At 39.8% G+C, this 18,467-nt stretch overlaps 2 protein-coding genes across 4 annotated transcripts; both read left to right on the top strand.

Annotated features, from left to right (window-relative positions):
* The first annotated feature begins 2,872 nt into the window (after positions 1-2,872).
* Positions 2,873-5,483, top strand: LOC137945492 (AP2-like ethylene-responsive transcription factor AIL5). The gene is made up of 9 exons (XM_068791403.1): positions 2,873-3,005; positions 3,088-3,373; positions 3,455-3,537; positions 3,697-3,705; positions 3,848-3,936; positions 4,028-4,101; positions 4,214-4,264; positions 4,367-4,443; positions 4,576-5,483. The coding sequence occupies exons 1-9, from the start codon at positions 2,915-2,917 to the stop codon at positions 5,202-5,204; spliced, it is 1,389 nt and encodes a 462-aa protein (XP_068647504.1). The 5' UTR covers positions 2,873-2,914; the 3' UTR covers positions 5,205-5,483.
* A 6,030-nt stretch (positions 5,484-11,513) lies between these two features.
* LOC137946061 (VIN3-like protein 2) lies at positions 11,514-18,211 on the top strand. Of its 3 annotated transcripts, none has more exons than XM_068792237.1 (5): positions 11,514-11,781; positions 12,852-12,920; positions 13,036-13,702; positions 15,870-16,186; positions 16,708-18,211. In XM_068792237.1, exons 3-5 carry the CDS (start codon positions 13,074-13,076, stop codon positions 17,892-17,894), a joined length of 2,133 nt encoding a protein of 710 aa, XP_068648338.1. In that variant the 5' UTR covers positions 11,514-11,781; positions 12,852-12,920; positions 13,036-13,073; the 3' UTR covers positions 17,895-18,211. The 3 variants fall into 3 exon arrangements, with proteins under 3 accessions (XP_068648338.1, XP_068648337.1, XP_068648336.1); XM_068792236.1 differs by lacking the exon at positions 12,852-12,920 and having other exon boundaries at positions 11,518-11,621; positions 11,708-11,781; positions 16,717-18,211; XM_068792235.1 differs by lacking the exon at positions 12,852-12,920 and having other exon boundaries at positions 11,518-11,621; positions 11,708-11,781.
* Positions 18,212-18,467: the final 256 nt, after the last annotated feature.

The following is an 18,467-nucleotide window of genomic DNA, read 5'->3' as shown; positions in this document are numbered from 1 at the left end:
GGCAGTGCAGAGCTCCATCCTGGCCAAGGAGCGCCATTCTCTGCCAAAACCGTGTTCGAACCGGTCGAAGAATCGGTTTTGGAAGAAGGGCAGGAAGGCTCAGCAAGGCCAACAAGGTGAAAAGAGGAGTGAATATGATGTCGTTGAGAGGTCTGATAGTTTCGGATTGTGGGGCTCTGAAGGGGATTCTTTCTCCTCCCCTCGCGATTCTTCTTCCTCTTCCTCCTCTTTCTCCTCCGGGTGCCTTTCTCCAGTAACAAAGCTGTTCCCACCGCCGGAGTTCGGAATGGTGGTCGGACATGCAGCAAACTCGAAGAGGAGATCACGAGTTCAAGGGCTTGACTGGGTTCTGGCTTGCACCCCTTGGAGACTGGCAGGGGTTGGCTTAGCGGCATGAAATGCGATTGGATGTAGTATCATGTAATATGTATTCTTTTCAAACTAAAATATTGTTTTTTCTTGTATGTAGATCTCTGTAAATCGGTAACATTCAAATCTGTTTTATGTATTTATTATTGAGATTTCAATTTGCACAATTACGTTAATGTATGTATACTTTAGATTACATGGGAACCTCTATTTTCTACCCAAAGGTGTAAACTACTTATCAAGTCTCTCTACCCTGTGGACTTTACTTCTGTTAATCACAAGAAAAACTAAGGATCACCACCGGAATTTCTTCCAGTCTGAATTTTCCAACGAGGATCTGCCTTTCACGTCTCTGGGATCCTCTTTTCGCATTAAGTTGCAAAATAGAAGTGCTCTCCACCTCATTTCAGATACACGAAGTGAAATTTACTGCGAGCTACGAGCATTTTCAGTCCACGCCATTCATGGGCTGAAGAGATAGATAACCCTCGGTCACCTCCCCACCTCAGTTCCATATCCTTTCCAGATTTAGGCAGTCTCAGAAGATCATTTAATGTCACGCAGGCCTGGGTATTATAGTAGGTTAAACCCCCATGGAGGCCGCAGAAGAAGAAACAGAGAAAGGAGGAGGAGAGGGGAATCGAAGGAAGTATTCGATGGTTGAAGACGGGTGCGGAGGACGGCACGAACACGGTGGTGCATTATCTTTAATGCTCTTTTCTATACGAAGAGAATGGGGATCCCCCCCCCAACCCACACGAGTGCACGTGCAGTTTGAGCACATTCCCCTACCCACACGTGCAAACTAACACCGGAGCCAAACTCCACCGAATCCTAATCTGAGTAGGCTCCGTCTCCCACGCATTGCGGCCGGAAGCCGTTCTCTTTGTCTGCCCCTTTTCCCTAGGCACGTGCACCGCAGGGAGACCCTATGCGCTATATCCCGTAGAAAAATGGCGGAGGATCCTTCCGAACGCCAACTACTATTCATTTATAGTGAGCCTCTCAAGCCTTTCAATTATCGTCTTCTTTGAGACTGTATAAAATATGAGCTTGAGAAGCTGTAAACAATTGGGAGGCGAACGTGAGAAATGATTCGTTACTGACTATGACGGCAAACTTTTTTTTCTTCTCTTTTGGGTTTTAGAGTCCTGGCTTTGACCGTCGACAAAGGCGCTTGAATTACGAGGGCCAGGCCAACACAGCAGCTCCCCGTCGTCGCCGATTTCTCCATTTCTTCTTTCTTCTTTCGTCTTTCCTACCCGTGTTTAGTGTTCACATCCTGTGCGCGCGTTAGACGCTGTATTTTTACTTGCCACTGGTGCTTAAAGTAATCGACAACATGGTCTTTTTGACTGGGTTCTGTTTCCAGCTGGTCTCTGTAAAAGCTTAATACCGGCGCCTGCGTTTGATTTCTTTCATTTCTTCTCTTTCTTTTTCATTTAACAGTACTGGAGCTTGGAACTAAACCTGAGCATAGGTTCAGTGAGCGGTGGCCGGTGGGTGAAAGGACCACGCAGACGCATTGAAAAGGAAGACGACAATTAGAAATTAAACAAGTTGCAGCTTGAAAGTTCTGATGACAGGGAAGTGGCCATGACTTCTTCCTTACACTCAAAAGTTACACATGTCCATGCAGAGGGAGATATGTCTTCGACGTGTTGCGTTACGTAGTGAACTTATCCACTTTAATTTTTTGCCATGAAAAACTAAGTAGGATTCACCCGGGATTCAAACGTGGAAAGTGGTATTCAGCTTTGATATTATATCAAACGCTTAATCAATATAACCCGAAAAATCGGTCTAAAATTTTTAAAACTATGTTGTCGAAATTAATACAATAAATTTTTTTTTTGTTATTTCAAGTTTAAAGTTGAATGAATGGTAATTTAAAATTTTTCTGTTTTTAATTTTACCTTTAGAACTAAAACTATATAGTATATGTTAATGCAATTGAGATAATTAAGATCCCAAAAGAATAAAATAAAAAAATTAATGAAAATGTTGATCCGCTGGTATCCTCCGCTTGTGAGCGCACGTTAGAGCGTATTCTAGCTGGAGCAGTCTCTGGCCCCACAATGACGCGCAGTTACTACGTGTCACTCTATCTCCGTACTGTAGGAGCGGCCATGTCATGATTTGTACCCTTTTCTGTGGGTCCACGTGTCCCCGACTTTCCCTCTTGCTTCCCCCTATCCAGACACCGCTCTCCACTCTCTCTACGCCCCAAATACTTGTCTTTTCCTTCATTCTCTCTACCCCTCACCGTCCATCCTTCAATCGACTTTCTCCCTCTACTCTCTTTCTCTACAGAGAAATACATGTCTATCTGGTCAAGACCGCCAAAGGTAGCCGATGAAAAGCTTCCACTTGCCACAGTCCCGCTCTCCCTTCATTTATTTTTAAAACACTCCCCGCCTCGATCTCCGCGCCTCTGCTCCTCTATATCTCTCTCCCCATCTCCGTCTCCATTTTCATCTCTGCTGCTTTGGATCTCCCTTCTTCTTCCCCGACTACCCTCTGCATTCTCTCAAATTTTCCTACAATGGATACTTCGCTCCCATGGCTTTCCTTCTCGCTCTCCAATCAGCATCCCTCCAACCTCTCCCTCCTCCACGCCTTCAACTCTCCCCTCAGTAAGTTTCTCCTCGTCTCGCCCGCGCGCCCTAATTTTGAACTTTTTTTTGCTTCATAATTGACGGTTTGCTTCTGCTTCAGTTGGCGGCTTGATGGAGAGAGTGGAAGAAAGAAGCGGGACTGTCGGCGCGACCGACCTCTCCATGCTGGAGCTGGGGCCCAAGCTTGAAGACTTCCTTGGCGGTGGATCCGCCGTGACGGTGCCCTCCGAATCGGACTCCGCCATGTACGAATCCGAGTTGAAGAACATCGCCGCTGGCTTCCTCTGCAGCGACGTTGACAAGCCCGCCGCGGCGCCCCAGCCTGAGACTAAGAAGAGCGTCGACACTTTTGGTCAGAGAACATCGATCTATCGGGGAGTTACCAGGTAAATTATCGATCCAAGTGTCTCTTTTTCTTCTAGGGTTTTCTTGGTGGGGCTAATGCGGTTTCAATCGGTCGTGTGCAGGCACAGATGGACGGGGAGATATGAAGCCCATTTGTGGGATAACAGCTGCCGGAGAGAAGGCCAGAGCCGGAAAGGAAGACAAGGTAAATTTTGACATCCAGTGTGTGGCTTAACATTGCATCGTACACGGTATTTCTGTTATGTATGCGCCAGGAAAATGATTACTAGCTGTATCTGACATTTTCTTTTGTTTTCCTCATGGCATGTGATTAACGGATGCTTGTTGTCATCATTTTGTTCAGTATATTTGGGTGAGTTGAACATTTTCCTTTCTTATTCTCTGAAAGAACTAGATTTTTTTTTTTTTTTTTGAGTAAATTTGTTTGAACAATCGATGTTTGAGTGTTCGTTGCACTGTAATCGTGTCTAAAGTAAGATGGTGTTGATATTCAGGTGGATATGATAAAGAAGAAAAGGCCGCAAGAGCTTACGATCTTGCAGCTCTCAAGTACTGGGGTTCTACAACCACCACCAATTTTCCGGTGAGTCCGTAAAACACCAGGAGTTTGTTTTCCTTTTCAATTTTTCATTGTGGAGGCAAATATGCTAAAAAGCGGTGTAATTTTGATGAAGATCTCCAACTATGAGAAGGAACTCGAAGAAATGAAGAACATGACCAGGCAAGAGTTTGTAGCATCTCTAAGAAGGTACAACATAATTCGAATCTTTATTTTATTATTAGTTTATCCGTTTACTTGCTAATGACTCTTTTCTACAGCAGATTTTGATCCATTTTCTGCAATTTTATCTGCTTGACAGGAAAAGTAGCGGTTTTTCTAGAGGAGCATCAATTTATAGAGGAGTGACTAGGTATGAAATTCTATCTTATTTTACTTTTTGAATCTTAAAATTCCTTTCTTATGTTTCTGGTTTAGAATTCTTAGAAAAAATCTTCCGGGTTCTTTGTTGCAGACACCACCAACATGGTCGCTGGCAGGCACGCATTGGAAGAGTTGCCGGGAATAAGGATCTCTACCTGGGAACTTTCAGTAAGTAACTTAAGCTTCATGCAGAACTTGACGTTGCAGACTGAAATCCAACATGTTAAAATTTATATTTAATGGTTTTTTTAAATGATTTTCGGTAATCGTGCTTTCGGTTTTGGCCTTGTTTTAATTTAGGCACTCAAGAGGAAGCAGCAGAAGCCTATGATATTGCTGCTATCAAATTCCGAGGCTTAAACGCTGTAACCAACTTCGACATGAGCCGTTATGACGTGAAAAGCATTGCCAACAGCAATCTCCCGATCGGAGGGATAACCAGCAAAACCAAAGCTTCTGAATCATCTTCTTCCACATCAAACAATAAGATGTTAGAGACGAAGCAGATCGAAGACAGTTTCGGGTCTCATTCTTCTTCCCTCAACTTTGCATTGCCCATTAAGACAGACCACCAGGACTACTGGTCCCTCCTGGCAGTGCAAAATCCATCGCATAACGATAGCAAAAACACTTCAACAACCACCTCCACCTCTGGTTTCTTTTCCACCTCTAACGCGTCTGCCTTTCACAATCTCTCAAATCTCAACATGGATTTCTCGACGGCTTCGTCCCTCAATCAAACCAGCAGTGACTTCTTGAATGGTGGGATCATTCAACAGCAGAACCCATCAATCTCTTTTGCCACTCCCGTCACTATACCAGGTAGTTACGATAGTTCCGGCTATGGCAGTTGGGTCGCGCCATCCATTCATGGCTTCCAAGCTGCAAAACCCAATCTTTTCCAGACACCCATTTTCGGTATGGAGTGATGGAAGAGGAAGAGAATCTTATGTGGGCGTATGGAGGAGGACATGATTGTTTGGACCATTTGCAACTTACGTGAACAGGTGATATGAACTGACTCGCTACAGGGAGCTGCACTGACAGACTAACAGAAAAACTAGGTTGTTATCATGTTCTTTTACTATTTACTGACTCGATTTGTATCGGTAAATTAAACCCTAGGAGGAGAGGAAAAAAAAAAAAAACGTAAGATCAAAGAAAGACAAACATGTCTTTATGTTTCACTTTTTATCAATCTGAAAGAGTCCCCGATCAGATTAAATCTCATCTTTTATCAGCACAATGGCACTCACCTGATTTCATCTTTGGTAAGAAAAAACATCTACTTTGTACTGTTTGACACATGGTAGAAAACAAGGAAAAAGAGATACAGGAATATATACAGAGAGATGTGGTTGCCGCGTCAAAGGTGACTCCGATATCATATTAAATAATGGCGGTCGCAGACTGTGTCTGTGATTTAACAGTCTCACTTAATGTGTACTACATGCTCGAGAAAATTACAAAAAGGAGCAAGACGAAACCCATTGAAATTGAAAGAGAGGCAACTTTTGTGTCGATGGTAAGAGACAACCAGTTTCAGAGATGGTTTTTTGTTGTTTTGTAGCAGTGGCCACCGTTAACATATAAGAACATAATACAGGAAAGCATTTTTTTTTCCCGAAACTTTATAGATTGTCTTTTCCTGATCCGCTGCAATTCAAATTTTAAATTGGCCTGGTGTTTGCTTTGGATGATGGCTGTCTTGTAGCTTTCGGCGCCCACAAAGGGCCCCCACCATCTCTCCCCCCAATCTTTGACCAAACTTTTGACTAGATTAAGATACTATAATATCCTCCGTCTTCACCCACTAACCCAGCCTTAAAGCTTCTCTCAGCTCCTCCTTCTTCTCAGACCCAATCTGATAAATGACTGCAAATCACATGCCATTTCCTGCAAAGGCAAGCTAGTTAAAAGCCCAGGGAAAATAATAGTCAAATGGGGAGACTGTAGAAACACTCTCTTATCTCTTCTTTTCGGGACCACCCTTAAAATGTCTAGCTTTTGAGCCCTTGATGTACAAGTCTGTGTCGGCCACATCACCTGCCTCCCATTTGCCAGCTAATATTTGTATTCCACTCAACAGTGGTATTTTGACCAAGGACAAACCTTGCTTCATATGAGGCATTAGATATATCTTAAATTGACAGCCAAATCGTCTTTCTTTCGTTTTTTCCTGGTTTGCCGTCCGGCTGGTGAACAAGCGGCCATGAATCAAGGGGGGGGGGGAACCCTTGAGCGTGGTCTTTTTCTGCTCTGGGATTATCCCCCTCTTTCTCCGGGGTTGTATAATGAGGAGGAGATTATTAAAAGGACAGGGGCACGTGACTCTTGATTGGGGTAATTCGTGGAGCATGCGGTGGCCGGTGGGTGAGGGGCAGCGGCTGATACTGATAGCGTTCACGTGCCCATCTCTGGTGATTTGGGAGAAGGACAGGGGGTGAGTGCACGAGCGGGATAATGGAAATTAGAGAGGAAATGATTGTTTTTACAATGTTTTGGTCTAAGATTCCAAAATCATTTGGTTTTTCTTGACCGTCTAATGTCTAATCAATGGGCCTCATTTCCACTTTCGGTCTCTTTCTTCTTCCTTTTTTAATTTGATTATTATTATTATTTTAAAAAAATAATTAAATTATTATTTTAAAAATAATAGTTAATAAAAATAAAATAATGATCAAATTCTTTTTTACTAATTCTTTTTTGAATAATAATAATCAAATTTTTATTTTATTTTCTTTTATTTTCCACAGAATTTCAAACAAACCCTTAGTTAATAATTTTTCTCTCACAAAATAAAAAATGTTTAAGAAGAAAATAACAGAAACAGGAAATTTATATAAAATTTTAATCATTTTTTTTTTAAATATTATTTATTTATTTATTTATTTTTTTTCGACATGTATCCAAACAAAAGAAATTATATTTATCTTCTATTTTCTCTCAATTTTTCATAAGAATCGAAACAAGAAAAAAAAACTTCTTTTCTCTCAATTTTTTGTATTCCAAACACAACATTAGAGATTCCGTGATTTTTTAACTTCTTCTCGCGTTCATCCACAACTCTGCTGTTTCAACTTGGGTATTTGGATCAGACTCAAATAAATGGGGTTCAATCCACATTGAACTCGGAATTGGGTTAAATCCTTTTATGCTTGAGTCTCGTCCACTCATAAATTTTCAACCAGTTGGGCTGAAATTCGTATCCCTTTAAACCTTGCAAGAAAGGGTGTTTCTGCCAAAGTCGGATTAGGAAGACGGTTTGCTTCACCCTTGGGCCCTTGGCTGCGTTCAATGCAGTGGTGGGCTTTGAACCAACTTGTTAACAAATCGTTCTTGGTTCGATCCATTCTCACATAGCCAATTTGATTTGCCAAAAGCAGGGTTGTAAAGTTTTCTTATATCCAGGGGTTGCATCGAGCAGCAGGAACATGCCTATGTTCGAACCGAGTTTGATTTAAATATTTCGAACTTGAACTTGAACTCCAACATTTATTTAAAACTTTTCAACAAATATATGTCTCAAAGTTTGAGCTCCAACATACATTTAAATTTTTTCAAAAAATACATGTCAAATTAATTGTATATAAAATTATGCATATATTTAAAATTAGGCATGACCTCTTATTAAAATTGGGCATAAGGGTGCATCGAATTCAACTGAGTTCAAACTTTCCTATGTTCGAACCGAACTTGATTTAAATATTTCGAACTCGAACTCGAGTCAAGCCTAACCTCAAGCCTAAAATTGCAATCGAGCCCGAGCCTAATAATTTTATACAAGTTCGAGCTTAACCTACATTTAATACTCTATATAAAATATATGTCAAATAAATTATATATAAAATTATGAATACATTTTAAAAAAAAAATGATAGTGGAGGTTCAGGATTGAATCTCTATAATGGATCAGAAAACACCAATATTAATCTTTTTTACCCCAAATATTGTCTATCTTATTTTATAATTTTTTAATCTGGCCATAAATTTACTGTGGTCTCCATAGTGCCCTTGGTTGAAAATTTATATTATAAGAAAAACTATAAATGTTTTTCCTATTATACATATCTCCAAAAAATCCTTTAAATAAAATCCTATTACTATTAGTGACTTACTAGAAAATTACAAGAAATATTTTAAAATTTTCTTAGGAAAGTTAAATGGACCTCTTATTGCATATTCTAGGAAAATTAATAATCAATCTAATATATTACTATACTTATTGATAAATTTTGAATCAAATAAAATGTCAAACACAAAATTGCTATGAAAATTGCCTCATGCTAAAAGTATTACAATATTAATTGTCAAATACTTATTTAAAATTTTTCTATATGGTTTTATAGCCCATCTTGGCAGGAAAATCTTACTTAGAAAATTATATGATTTTTTAATAAAATTTTGTAATTAGAAAAATATTTTTAAATAACACGAGGCACTAATAGTCCCTAGAAACGTATTTCTACTAAAAATACATTTTCAACATTTTTAAAAAAAACCACTAATAGTCCATAGAAACGCATTTTTACTAAAATATCTTTTTTATTTCTTCAAGAGCCATGAGGAAGAGACAATTGGAGTTTAAGAAAAGTTTTTTTGTTCACTTGCTTATTATCTCGCATGTACGCAATCGTCTTCGCATGTGTGGGGGGGGGGGGGACTACGAGGGGAGGATTTGTCGTCGAGGATGACGGTGGCGATGGAAATAGAGGCGAAGGCAGACGAGGGGAGGAAGAAATTGAAGGAAGAAAATGGAACAAACAGCGACGAAGGTGGCCGACGAGTAACTATAGACGGCGACAGTAGCGGACGGAGGCAGAATCCCCCCCCCCCCCCCCCCCAAGTCCCAAGTCCCAAGTCCCGACTCTTGAGCCAATTAACGAGCCAGCTTGCGAGCTATCGAATCGAACCATGGTTTGATCAAGCTCAAATCATTAACACAAATGAGCTTTATCTGGACCTCGAATGATCCAGATGAATCGAATCGAGCCGAACCGAGCTCGATCAGGTTTCTAACCGGCTCAGTTCAATGCCAGCCCTACCTACATTTGCGTAAACTAGGAGAGGCGTCTGGGCTCTGTCAAAAGACCGGTCCATTAAGTACAAAAAGCAAATTACCAAACTCATCAGAGGTGGACGGAACTCTGATAGGCTCATATGCGAGTTTCGTTAGATCTTACAAGATTGGAATTTGTGGGACAATCCATCAACTTCTTCCCATTCCTAAGAAAGTTGGAAGAATGTGATGCCAATTGCCGACCAGTAGAAAAGAGCTTCTACAACGTGTCACCCCCTCCATTCTTCTTGAAATAGATATATATATATAATCCAACGCTTCATATGTGGGTCCACTTTTACGGATAGAAGTCACGGGAGTATCTTTCATTACCAGATCCTAATCATCCACACACTCCAATCAGTGTCAAATATGTAAAAATATTTTAAGAGTGGGGTTTTTTAACCCTTGAAAAATTATTTCTTTAATCCTTGGCCCTTTTTCCATGATGATTCCCTTTGAATTTGCGATAAATTATGTCAAATGATTGCATCGCACTCTTTTCTGTTAACTTAAATAATCGAGCTTCCTATTTTAATGGAAGAATTGCTCCCACTAGCTTAGAAAAATATCCAAAAAAGTCTTGTCTCTACGCATAATATTTTTATACCCCAAATATTCAGTGCCTCTCTTCATTTATGGGGCAAATTCTCTCTTTATTTCATAATTCAGTCTTTAATGCCAAGTTCCTTGATGCCTCCTCCTTCCCACAATCCAAGTTCTCTCAGGGATCGAGCCTGAGCCTCCTGCTTAATCTGCCCATCTCTAAATATGAATCGACCCAGACAGATTATTTCTGTGGCACAAAAAAAAAAAAAGTCTGATATGGAGAGGATTGGGAATCAGTCGATGTCGCCGAATGAGAGATGCTCTCCTTTTTTGGGGGAAAGATGGGGATTAAAGGAAATGGAGCATCTTCGCCAAAATGCTCCACGTGAATGATTGAGGATCTTTTCTACTCACTTTTCTAACTAGTAACTCTTTATATTTTCCTCTTCATTTCCTCTTTATCGTTTTCAGCAGAACTGAATATCACAAACCAGAGTAATTGACTACGCCTAATTGCCTGCTGGCGTTAGTCAATTTCCAGCGAACTTTTTCAAGGGAGAAGGAACGGAGATGGACTCAAAATCTGGTCTGGGGAAGAGAACGGTGGGTCCATCTTGTGGTGGAATTGGAAAAAATTGAAACCTATTCATGGCGTAGGCCACACTGTTTCAAGCTAGATTCTTGATTCTCACTTTTGCCTCAGCAAAAGGGACCCCACCCACCGGTATAATTGAGACTTTAGTAGAATCACAGAAGGGAAAGCGGTGGAGAAGCAGCAGCATCAGCAGGAGCACTGTGGAGGAACGTGGCAGTTGTTGTTGTGGTCACGAACCTGATCCGGAGGCCAAAGAAAACTAAAAAAGTATTCCTTTTTTACTTGTTACATGCAGGTTTCCGGTGGTAATTTGCAGTCCCAGGAACTCGAAAACAAGCCCTGGGAACTCATTTCAATTGCCGTGCGTTTTCATATTTACATCAACGACTTGGTACTGAATCAAAATTGATCCCTACAAGGCAAATCTGCATTTTGATATTCACATGATTTGGAGTAAATGGAGAGTAGGAAGTGGGAAGAAGAGGGGCTCTGGTTTTATGAGAAGCAGTGGAATTGAATATAAGTATGGTGAGTTGCGCATGGGGAACGATATCATTAATTATTAAGCGCCGATATGAGAAGGCTCTGATGGAAGGCAGCGTCATGAATGGTGGGTCCAGGAGAGGGGCAGGCGGGTCCGGAGGAGGATATTAATAATATTCTGTTATTGATAATTATTATATCTGTACTCTGTCAGACCAGAGTGAGAGAGGCTTTGTCTTGGAAGCACATTTGTTGTTGAAGGACCTGTTCATGGGCAGCCACCAACCAGAGAGATGATGCTTTTGCGAATTGCAATGGCGGGTCTGAAGTTGCTTCCCTGCCTTCTCTTTTCTTTTCCTCTTTCATAGAAAACGACGTCGAGGGGAGGGAAAAAAGGTAGATAACATGCAGCCGCTTTTGCCCTTTTCGTGAATTGTAATCTTTAGTTTTTATTGCGGATTTTACCGCCCTCTTCCCCTTCTGCCCCTCTCTGCTTTCTGCTTCCACTCTTGTAACCTCTCCCTGGTATTTAAAGGCCCTTGAAAGGACATCCATCTCGTTTTTGCGACTTGGGTCCTGAAAAAAGGTCGCAAGGAGGACCCGGTCAGGCATGGATTCCTTCCTTGGCGCAGAATTTCCGGCCTCCGTTCAAGCTACTTTGTATTTTCGCTTCTCTTAACCGTTTATGTAACGCTTCTGTCTGTATTTTCGCTTCGTTTTATTGTGCTCCATGTTAAACGATGCAGGGGGCGAAAGATCTGGCTTTGGTGGTAATGAGGCGGGCAGGTCTGAGCTTTAGATATGGAGCCATCTTTTGCAGGTGGGTCTTTTATTTTTTATTTTTCGAGTTTAGTCTTTTCTGTATTTTTTCTTCTTCTTTTTAACGGGTTTCCTTTTATTCTATCTATCTGCGCTTCATTGATTAATGTGTCTTGAATTTCTTCTTCTTCTCTTTTTTTTTTTTTTTTTTTGCTGGAAGTATTTTGATCCGCTGTCTTTTGGGTTTTGTTTCATGTGAGTATTATTTGGTTATTCTTGGGATTTTGTGTGCCAGCTTTCCAGTCACACTTCAACAACGTCTTGGTGCGTATCTTCTGTTTTAGTAAGACAAAAAACTAATTTTTGTAATCCTTCAGTTTGAACTTTTCTGGCTTTTCCGCTGTTTTGATTGTTTAATCTGTTCCTATTTCGCCGCTTTGATGCATGTTAGCTTTCCAGTAACACTTCAACAACGTCTTGGTGCGTATCTTCTGTTTTAGTAAGACAGAAAACTAATTTTTGTAATCCTTCAGTTTGAACTTTTCTGGATTTTCCGTTGTTTTGATTATTTACTCTGATGCATGTTGGCTGCGAGGTCATCACTTCTTTACAATTTATGATTTTTATCTTGATATCTGCTGTTTTGAACTTTGGATATAGCCTTGTTGACACGTTTCTCCTTTTTTTTGGACACATTCTATGAGACATTACTTGAGAAAAATGCAGATAACGTTGCAGAATCTTTCTTTGTTTTCTTGGGATGCAATGTTGGTTTTTTCAATTTGTTTTTTGTATTGGTAAGGGACAATGAAGTTGCCGGCGTTTTCTTTTTCAATGTTATCTGCGTTTTTTTTCCTTTTTAAGCTAAATATGGTAAATTTTCAGAGGAAAACGAGCCCAAGAAACAACATTTTGAAGGAAAGCTATCATCCTTTTCCTGTTACTAAACGTGGTTAAGTAGTTTTTTTTTTAAAGTAAACACTTTGGGTTGTTAATTTTTAGTGAATGTGTTATATACTTGCTTTGTTACGTCAAACTTCATTTTTGAATTTAAGACCTTGCTTTAGTAAAATATGGAAACATTACAATTGTTTGCACAACCTTGAAAATCACATTTTCTTTTATGTGTAGATGCCATACTGAGGTTTTTCTTGGTTCTGGGGATCTCCTGCATACAGTAATTCGTAAAGCTGTACTGAAGTTAGACACGTTTATAAACCAACAACTTGGATTCTCTCCATTGCATGGTGATTTCCTATATATATATGTAGTGCAGTAACATATTCTACACTAACAGAGAATATTTTCTTCACAGGATTTGTGCTAGACCCATTCAAATGCAGTAAGTTAACCATGGAGGAAAAGAGAGAGCTTGTGTATCAAATATCAAAATGTTCAGAAAGTGCCCCAAAAATGCTGCAGTCTTGGAGCCGCCGGGAACTTTTACAGATTCTGTGTGCAGAGATGGGAAAAGAGAGGAAATACACTGGATTGACAAAGATTAAAATGATTGAGTACCTTCTTAAAGTCATGTCAAAAAGGAACTTATCCAATCAAACTGGTGATGCAGACTCAACACTACTTCCACCAAACATTCAAACCTGTTCAAAAAGGCAGAGAAAGACTGATCACCCAGTAAGAGTGGTTATACCACCAAACGGTTATGGCAATGAACACGAAAATCTTGACAATGTTGTATACTGCCAAAACTTAGCCTGTAGGGCTGCCTTAAAGTCTGGAGCTATGTTTTGTAAGAGATGCTCATGCTGTATCTGTTATAAATATGATGATAACAAAGATCCAAGTCTTTGGTTGGTCTGTGCCTCAGAGCCCCCTAATGAAGGCAACTCATGTGGGATGTCATGTCATCTAGAATGTGCTCTTAAAAATGAGAGAGCTGGCATTTTGATAGGTGGACCCTACCCAAGGCTGGACGGGAGTTTTTATTGCGTCTCTTGCCAGAAAGTGAATGACTTGCTTGGGTAAATTGATCTCTCATTGTCCTCACTTTTTAAGTGCTTTATTGTTTTTGAATTCGCTAGGGATTTCAGAATTCATTCATAGATTCCCCATATTGACTAGTTTTGTAATTTCGTTATACCAAAGTAAATAAAGCTAGCTAGTAAGAGCCCAGCTTTTGTCTTTAAAGTGATGGGAAGCGCATACCTGCATATTTTCCAAAGTTTTGATTAGAGAATTTCAACAGAGATTATTTTAAAACTAACAGTGTCATGCTCTTCTATTAAGTTTTAGAGTATCTGGTCCTTGAAAGAAGGTTTGGTACCAAATCATCAATCTTTTCTCTCTCTAACCCCAAAACACAAACTCACCACGCCCCCCACCCCTAACCACCACAGCCAAAAAGGGGAGGGGGAGAGAGAAAAATATTGTATTGCATCTTGATCTGGTTTCTGATACTTGATCGGTCTCTTATTTTTCAAAGAGATGCAGTTTAGTTTCTGATTTTATCTTTTTTTTATGTATCGTTAGTGATCTCATTTTTTTTTGTATTGAGAAGAAATAAAAATAGTTGATACCAAAGTTCTGAGATTAGAATGGAAGGTTTGCAAATGGGCTATCAAGACCATCAAGTGTGTGCATTTTTGTTCATTTAGTGGACCAATGTGCTGACTCCAGCTTCCTCTCTTTCATTCAAGACAGAATTAACTTGGTGTATAGGGTACATCTTGGTCATTCAATCCAAATTGGTGATTTATAGCTTTGCTTCTTTGCATGCCATTGATGAGCTCATGTTCCTCTGGGAATCATAGGCTGTTACCTCTTTTATAGAATTATTTTTTTTCCAGTTATCACTTAAACAAAATTTATTTGATTCATAGAACCAAATTCTTTGGGGTAGTTTCTGTTTGTTTATCTTTACACCAATGTTACAGTTTCAATAATTTATTTGCCTGCCAAGGGAAGTCAATCATTAGGCTTATTCCCTGGCTAGGAGAGGGCCCTTTACCTGTGATAGTCTTGTTAAAATTTAGTTTCCCTGCCCTGTACACACTTTTTTGGGGTAGTTTCTGTTTGTTTGTCTATTACACCATTTGTTACAGTTTCAATAATTATTTGCTTGCCAAGGGAAGTCAATCATTAGGCTTATTCCTTGGCTTGGAGAGGCCCCTTTACCTGCCCTAGTCTTGTTAAAATATTAGGTTTCCTTTCCCTGTACATGCTTGCATCTAGAGGCTTAGTTGTGCATTTTCCCATCTTAATGTAATTCATCTCGGCATTTAAAAAAGAGTAACATTTTAGATCATGTGCATTCCTTGTGTTAAAATATTTGTTCAGAAGTATTTTGGTCATTTTCTATATTACATTTTTCTCTTATATTATTATGACTGGTAGATAGACAATGTCTTAGTTTATCTTTGGTTCAATTTTCTTTCAATTTAGACAAGTATTTTTGGAGATCTATAATTTTGAGTATTGAGGGGCATTTCTGCCTTTTGTAAAATACCACTTAAACCCTGATTAAAAAGAGTGGAGACGTGTTTTGTGGGCATGTTCTCCAAGGCAGCAAGGCCGCTCTTCTCCCAGGTCTCTTTTTCTCCTTTTTCCTCTCCTTTTTTCTTCCCAAATATTGTATTTTTCACCTTGTATATTAATTTATTTTGAAGATTATTTAAAATATTTGTGATCTTTTATGTTTTCAATTCTACAGTTTATTTAATCTCTCTCATGTAAAATGCCTAAACTTGTATTTCCAAATCTCTCATGAGCTCTATATTTGTGTCTATGCGTGCGTTTGTGTACTATGACAAAGAATTCATATAAGGGATATCTATTGCATCAGCGAAAAAGTTCGTAGGAGCCATCTGGCCTTATTGATTGGTTAAACTAATTCTTTATCAGGTACAACATATATTTGTAGATCCAATTTTCTGCTAACTTAATAAATCAGGTTGAGATATCTTTTTTTTTTTTTTGGTGTAAAATTCTCTTGTTATGTACTGTAGCCTACAGGGCTTTAATGAGTCTGCAACATACTGAAAGTAGCAATCTTGAGGGTCCATTTACTGTCCCTGAAATTCACTGAGTCTCTTGTAGAGCCTGGAGTAGCATCTACGGAAACTACTATATTCTTATGGGCACCATGCTGAAAGTGGTCAACTGAAGTTTCTTTTTTGTCCTTCAATGCAGTTGTTGGAGGAAACAGCTCATGATTGCTAAGGATACTAGGCGTGTGGACACACTCTGTTACCGAGTCTTTTTAAGCCACAGGCTTCTGACTGGGACAGAGAAATACATATACCTACATGAAATTGTGGATGCTGTGTCTGAAAGGCTTGAAGCAGAAGTAGGGGCTCTTGATGGGTTACCAGTCAAAAAGGCTCGTGGCATTGTAAACAGACTCTCTTGTGGCCCTGAGATTCAAAAACTCTGTGCTTCTGCTGTGGAGATGTTAGACTTGATGCTCTCCAATTCATCTCCACAAATGGTAGCTCACAAGATTGAAGGTATAAATTTTTTTTGCCACTTAAAAAGTCAGGATAATGTTTTATTTTGAAGAATGGTGCTTTTGATTCAAATAGTCATGAGTTTGTATGAATTTTATTTTGTGCATGTTACATCGCTCTGCCAGTTTGTATAGCTTATTGGAGGGTTTTATTCCAAAATTTGTGAAATCTCAGAATCCTTGACATCCCAGCAGGATTTTTTGTTGGTGACTTCTCTATCAAGTAGCTATTTTAGTTGGACGGATAGGGTCTGCATTATGACATGCTGGGCTTTGACCTGTCTTTTCTCGGTGATTCAACTATCAAGATATGTGCAAACCAATTGTTCAGTAGGTTATGCATGCCTTATTGTAATAAGAGAGCTTCCCTGCAATCCCTTATCGTGACTGGAACGCTCTCCTAATCTTTTTTGTGCTTTTCTCAATAAAGCTCATCAGTTTAGAAAAAAGTAGGTTATGCATGCAATTTTTGGATGTTTTTAAATGTTTATGTGCTTCTTCTTAGCATTTGAATTTGTTTAGAATCTGCAGACACAACTGTGGTATCTCCATGTATTATCAGCTTTGAAGATGTTTCCCCTTCATCACTCACTATTGTCTTGGGTTCTAAAGGAGATGATTCCTTGTCAAATGAGCTAATTAGTTACAGTGTGTGGCATCGAAATGCTGAAAATGAGGACTTCCCCGTGGAACCCACCTGCACACTTTTAAAGCAAAACAGACAGTTTCCGTTGATGGATCTCGATCCCAGTACAGATTATTTATTCAAAGTAGTGTCCTTTAGCAATGGGAGAGAGCTTGAAAAATGGGAAACTAGGGTAACCACAGCTGATGTTATGAAGACCTTGCCGAATCCTTCTTCAGATGGGGATGAGTCTGATGATACAGGATATGGAGACCTGAATAATTCGCCTCAAAGTAGCTCTGACTATAAATCAGAAATTCCCAGCATGGGGAAATTGGCAGAATATGCCTGTGATGATATAAACAGCATGATGCACAGATCTGAACATTCTGATCCAGAAGTGCCTGGTGATTCAGTTTCAGTGTTGGATGAGGAAGGTGTAACTGGGGCCACTGGCTCTGCTCCAAATTCGATTATTCAAACAGAATCTCATAGAGATTCTACAAATTCATCGGATGAGAACCAGGCATCCAACATCCCAAAATGCAACAACAAGAACCATCCTGAATCTCAATTGCTTGAGGAGATGAGTATAGACAACGAGTTTAATGCAAATCAAATGGAGAAAATGACACTTGGACAATCTGACTCGGTGCTACTGGTCACTCCATGCAAGCAGGAAAAGGTCAAAGATGGGCCAACCAGGAATGGTGAGAACTGGACCGCAGAGCCCGAGAAGGAGCCACAAGCTGGAAGCTCTTCAAAAAAAAGAAGTGCAGTCAGGTGCGAAGAGACCTGTGCCCAAGATGAGTCTTTGGAGAGGGACTATGAGTACTGTGTGAAAGTAATCAGATGGCTAGAGTGTGAAGGGCACATGGAAAAAAGCTTTAGAGTGAAGTTCCTGACTTGGTTTAGCCTGAGGGCAACTCCGCAAGAGAGGAGGATAGTAAGTGTTTACGTGGACACTTTGATCGACGATCCAGCGAGTCTAGCAGGGCAATTGGTGGATACTTTTTCAGAGGGTGTCTGCAGGAAAAAAACACCTGCAGCTCCAGCGGGGTTTTGCCTAAAGCTTTGGCATTGAGTGGCTTTTAGCAGTCCAACAGGATTCTGCCCTAAGCTTTGGCACTTAGTGAAATTAGCAGTCCCGCCAAAACTGGCAACCTTTTGGCTGAGGTATTCTTCTCAGCAACCCAATGGGTCTTATGTAATCAGTAATTCTTTGGATTCTTGGGTAAATTTTCTTTTATTGAACAGCCAAAGGCATTTGACTTTTGGCTGTCATTGCAACTCATTGTCATTGAAACAATCCATTTACAGAACAGTAGCTTTCGGTTCTGTCGTTGATTCTCTTTAGTTATGCTTCAGATGTTTGTTATATTGTTGAGGTGGTCATGAATGGGTTGGGCGAAGCCACATAATAACCAGACCTTTCTATCACTGGAAAGATGCATTTGAGCTTCTCAATGTTTTTATCTTTTATCTTGTAAAATTTATCTTCTCTATTTTAAATTGTATAAATACCACCGTTACTGAATCGTAAAAGTGTGATTTCACAATCTTCATGTTAACACACTAATCTTCAAAATTGAAATTACGTGTCTGAGGTGCGTATCCGATAATTTGGGCTTTGATATTTGAAATTACGAATATGAGA

Source organism: Aristolochia californica, unplaced genomic scaffold, assembly GCF_029961685.1.
Source record: "Aristolochia californica isolate CCGP_79_NKW_82.1479 unplaced genomic scaffold, dmAriCali1.0.hap1 SCAF_12, whole genome shotgun sequence".
NCBI lineage: Eukaryota > Viridiplantae > Streptophyta > Magnoliopsida > Piperales > Aristolochiaceae > Aristolochia > Aristolochia californica.
The sequence above is the reverse complement of the archived record's forward strand: the minus strand, read 5'-3'. Positions and strand labels throughout refer to the sequence as shown.

Bases quoted from the DNA above. Each gene is read 5' to 3' on its own strand.
- LOC137945492 (XM_068791403.1), top strand. From the start codon at position 2,915: ATGGATACTTCGCTCCCATGGCTTTCCTTCTCGCTCTCCAATCAGCAT. The intron at 3,374-3,454 runs GTAAATTATCGA...GGTCGTGTGCAG, and splicing joins ATCTATCGGGGAGTTACCAG to GCACAGATGGACGGGGAGAT. The intron at 3,937-4,027 runs GTGAGTCCGTAA...ATTTTGATGAAG, and splicing joins CAACCACCACCAATTTTCCG to ATCTCCAACTATGAGAAGGA.
- LOC137946061 (XM_068792235.1), top strand. The intron at 13,703-15,869 runs GTAAATTGATCT...CCTTCAATGCAG, and splicing joins AAAGTGAATGACTTGCTTGG to TTGTTGGAGGAAACAGCTCA. The intron at 16,187-16,707 runs GTATAAATTTTT...GAATTTGTTTAG, and splicing joins GGTAGCTCACAAGATTGAAG to AATCTGCAGACACAACTGTG.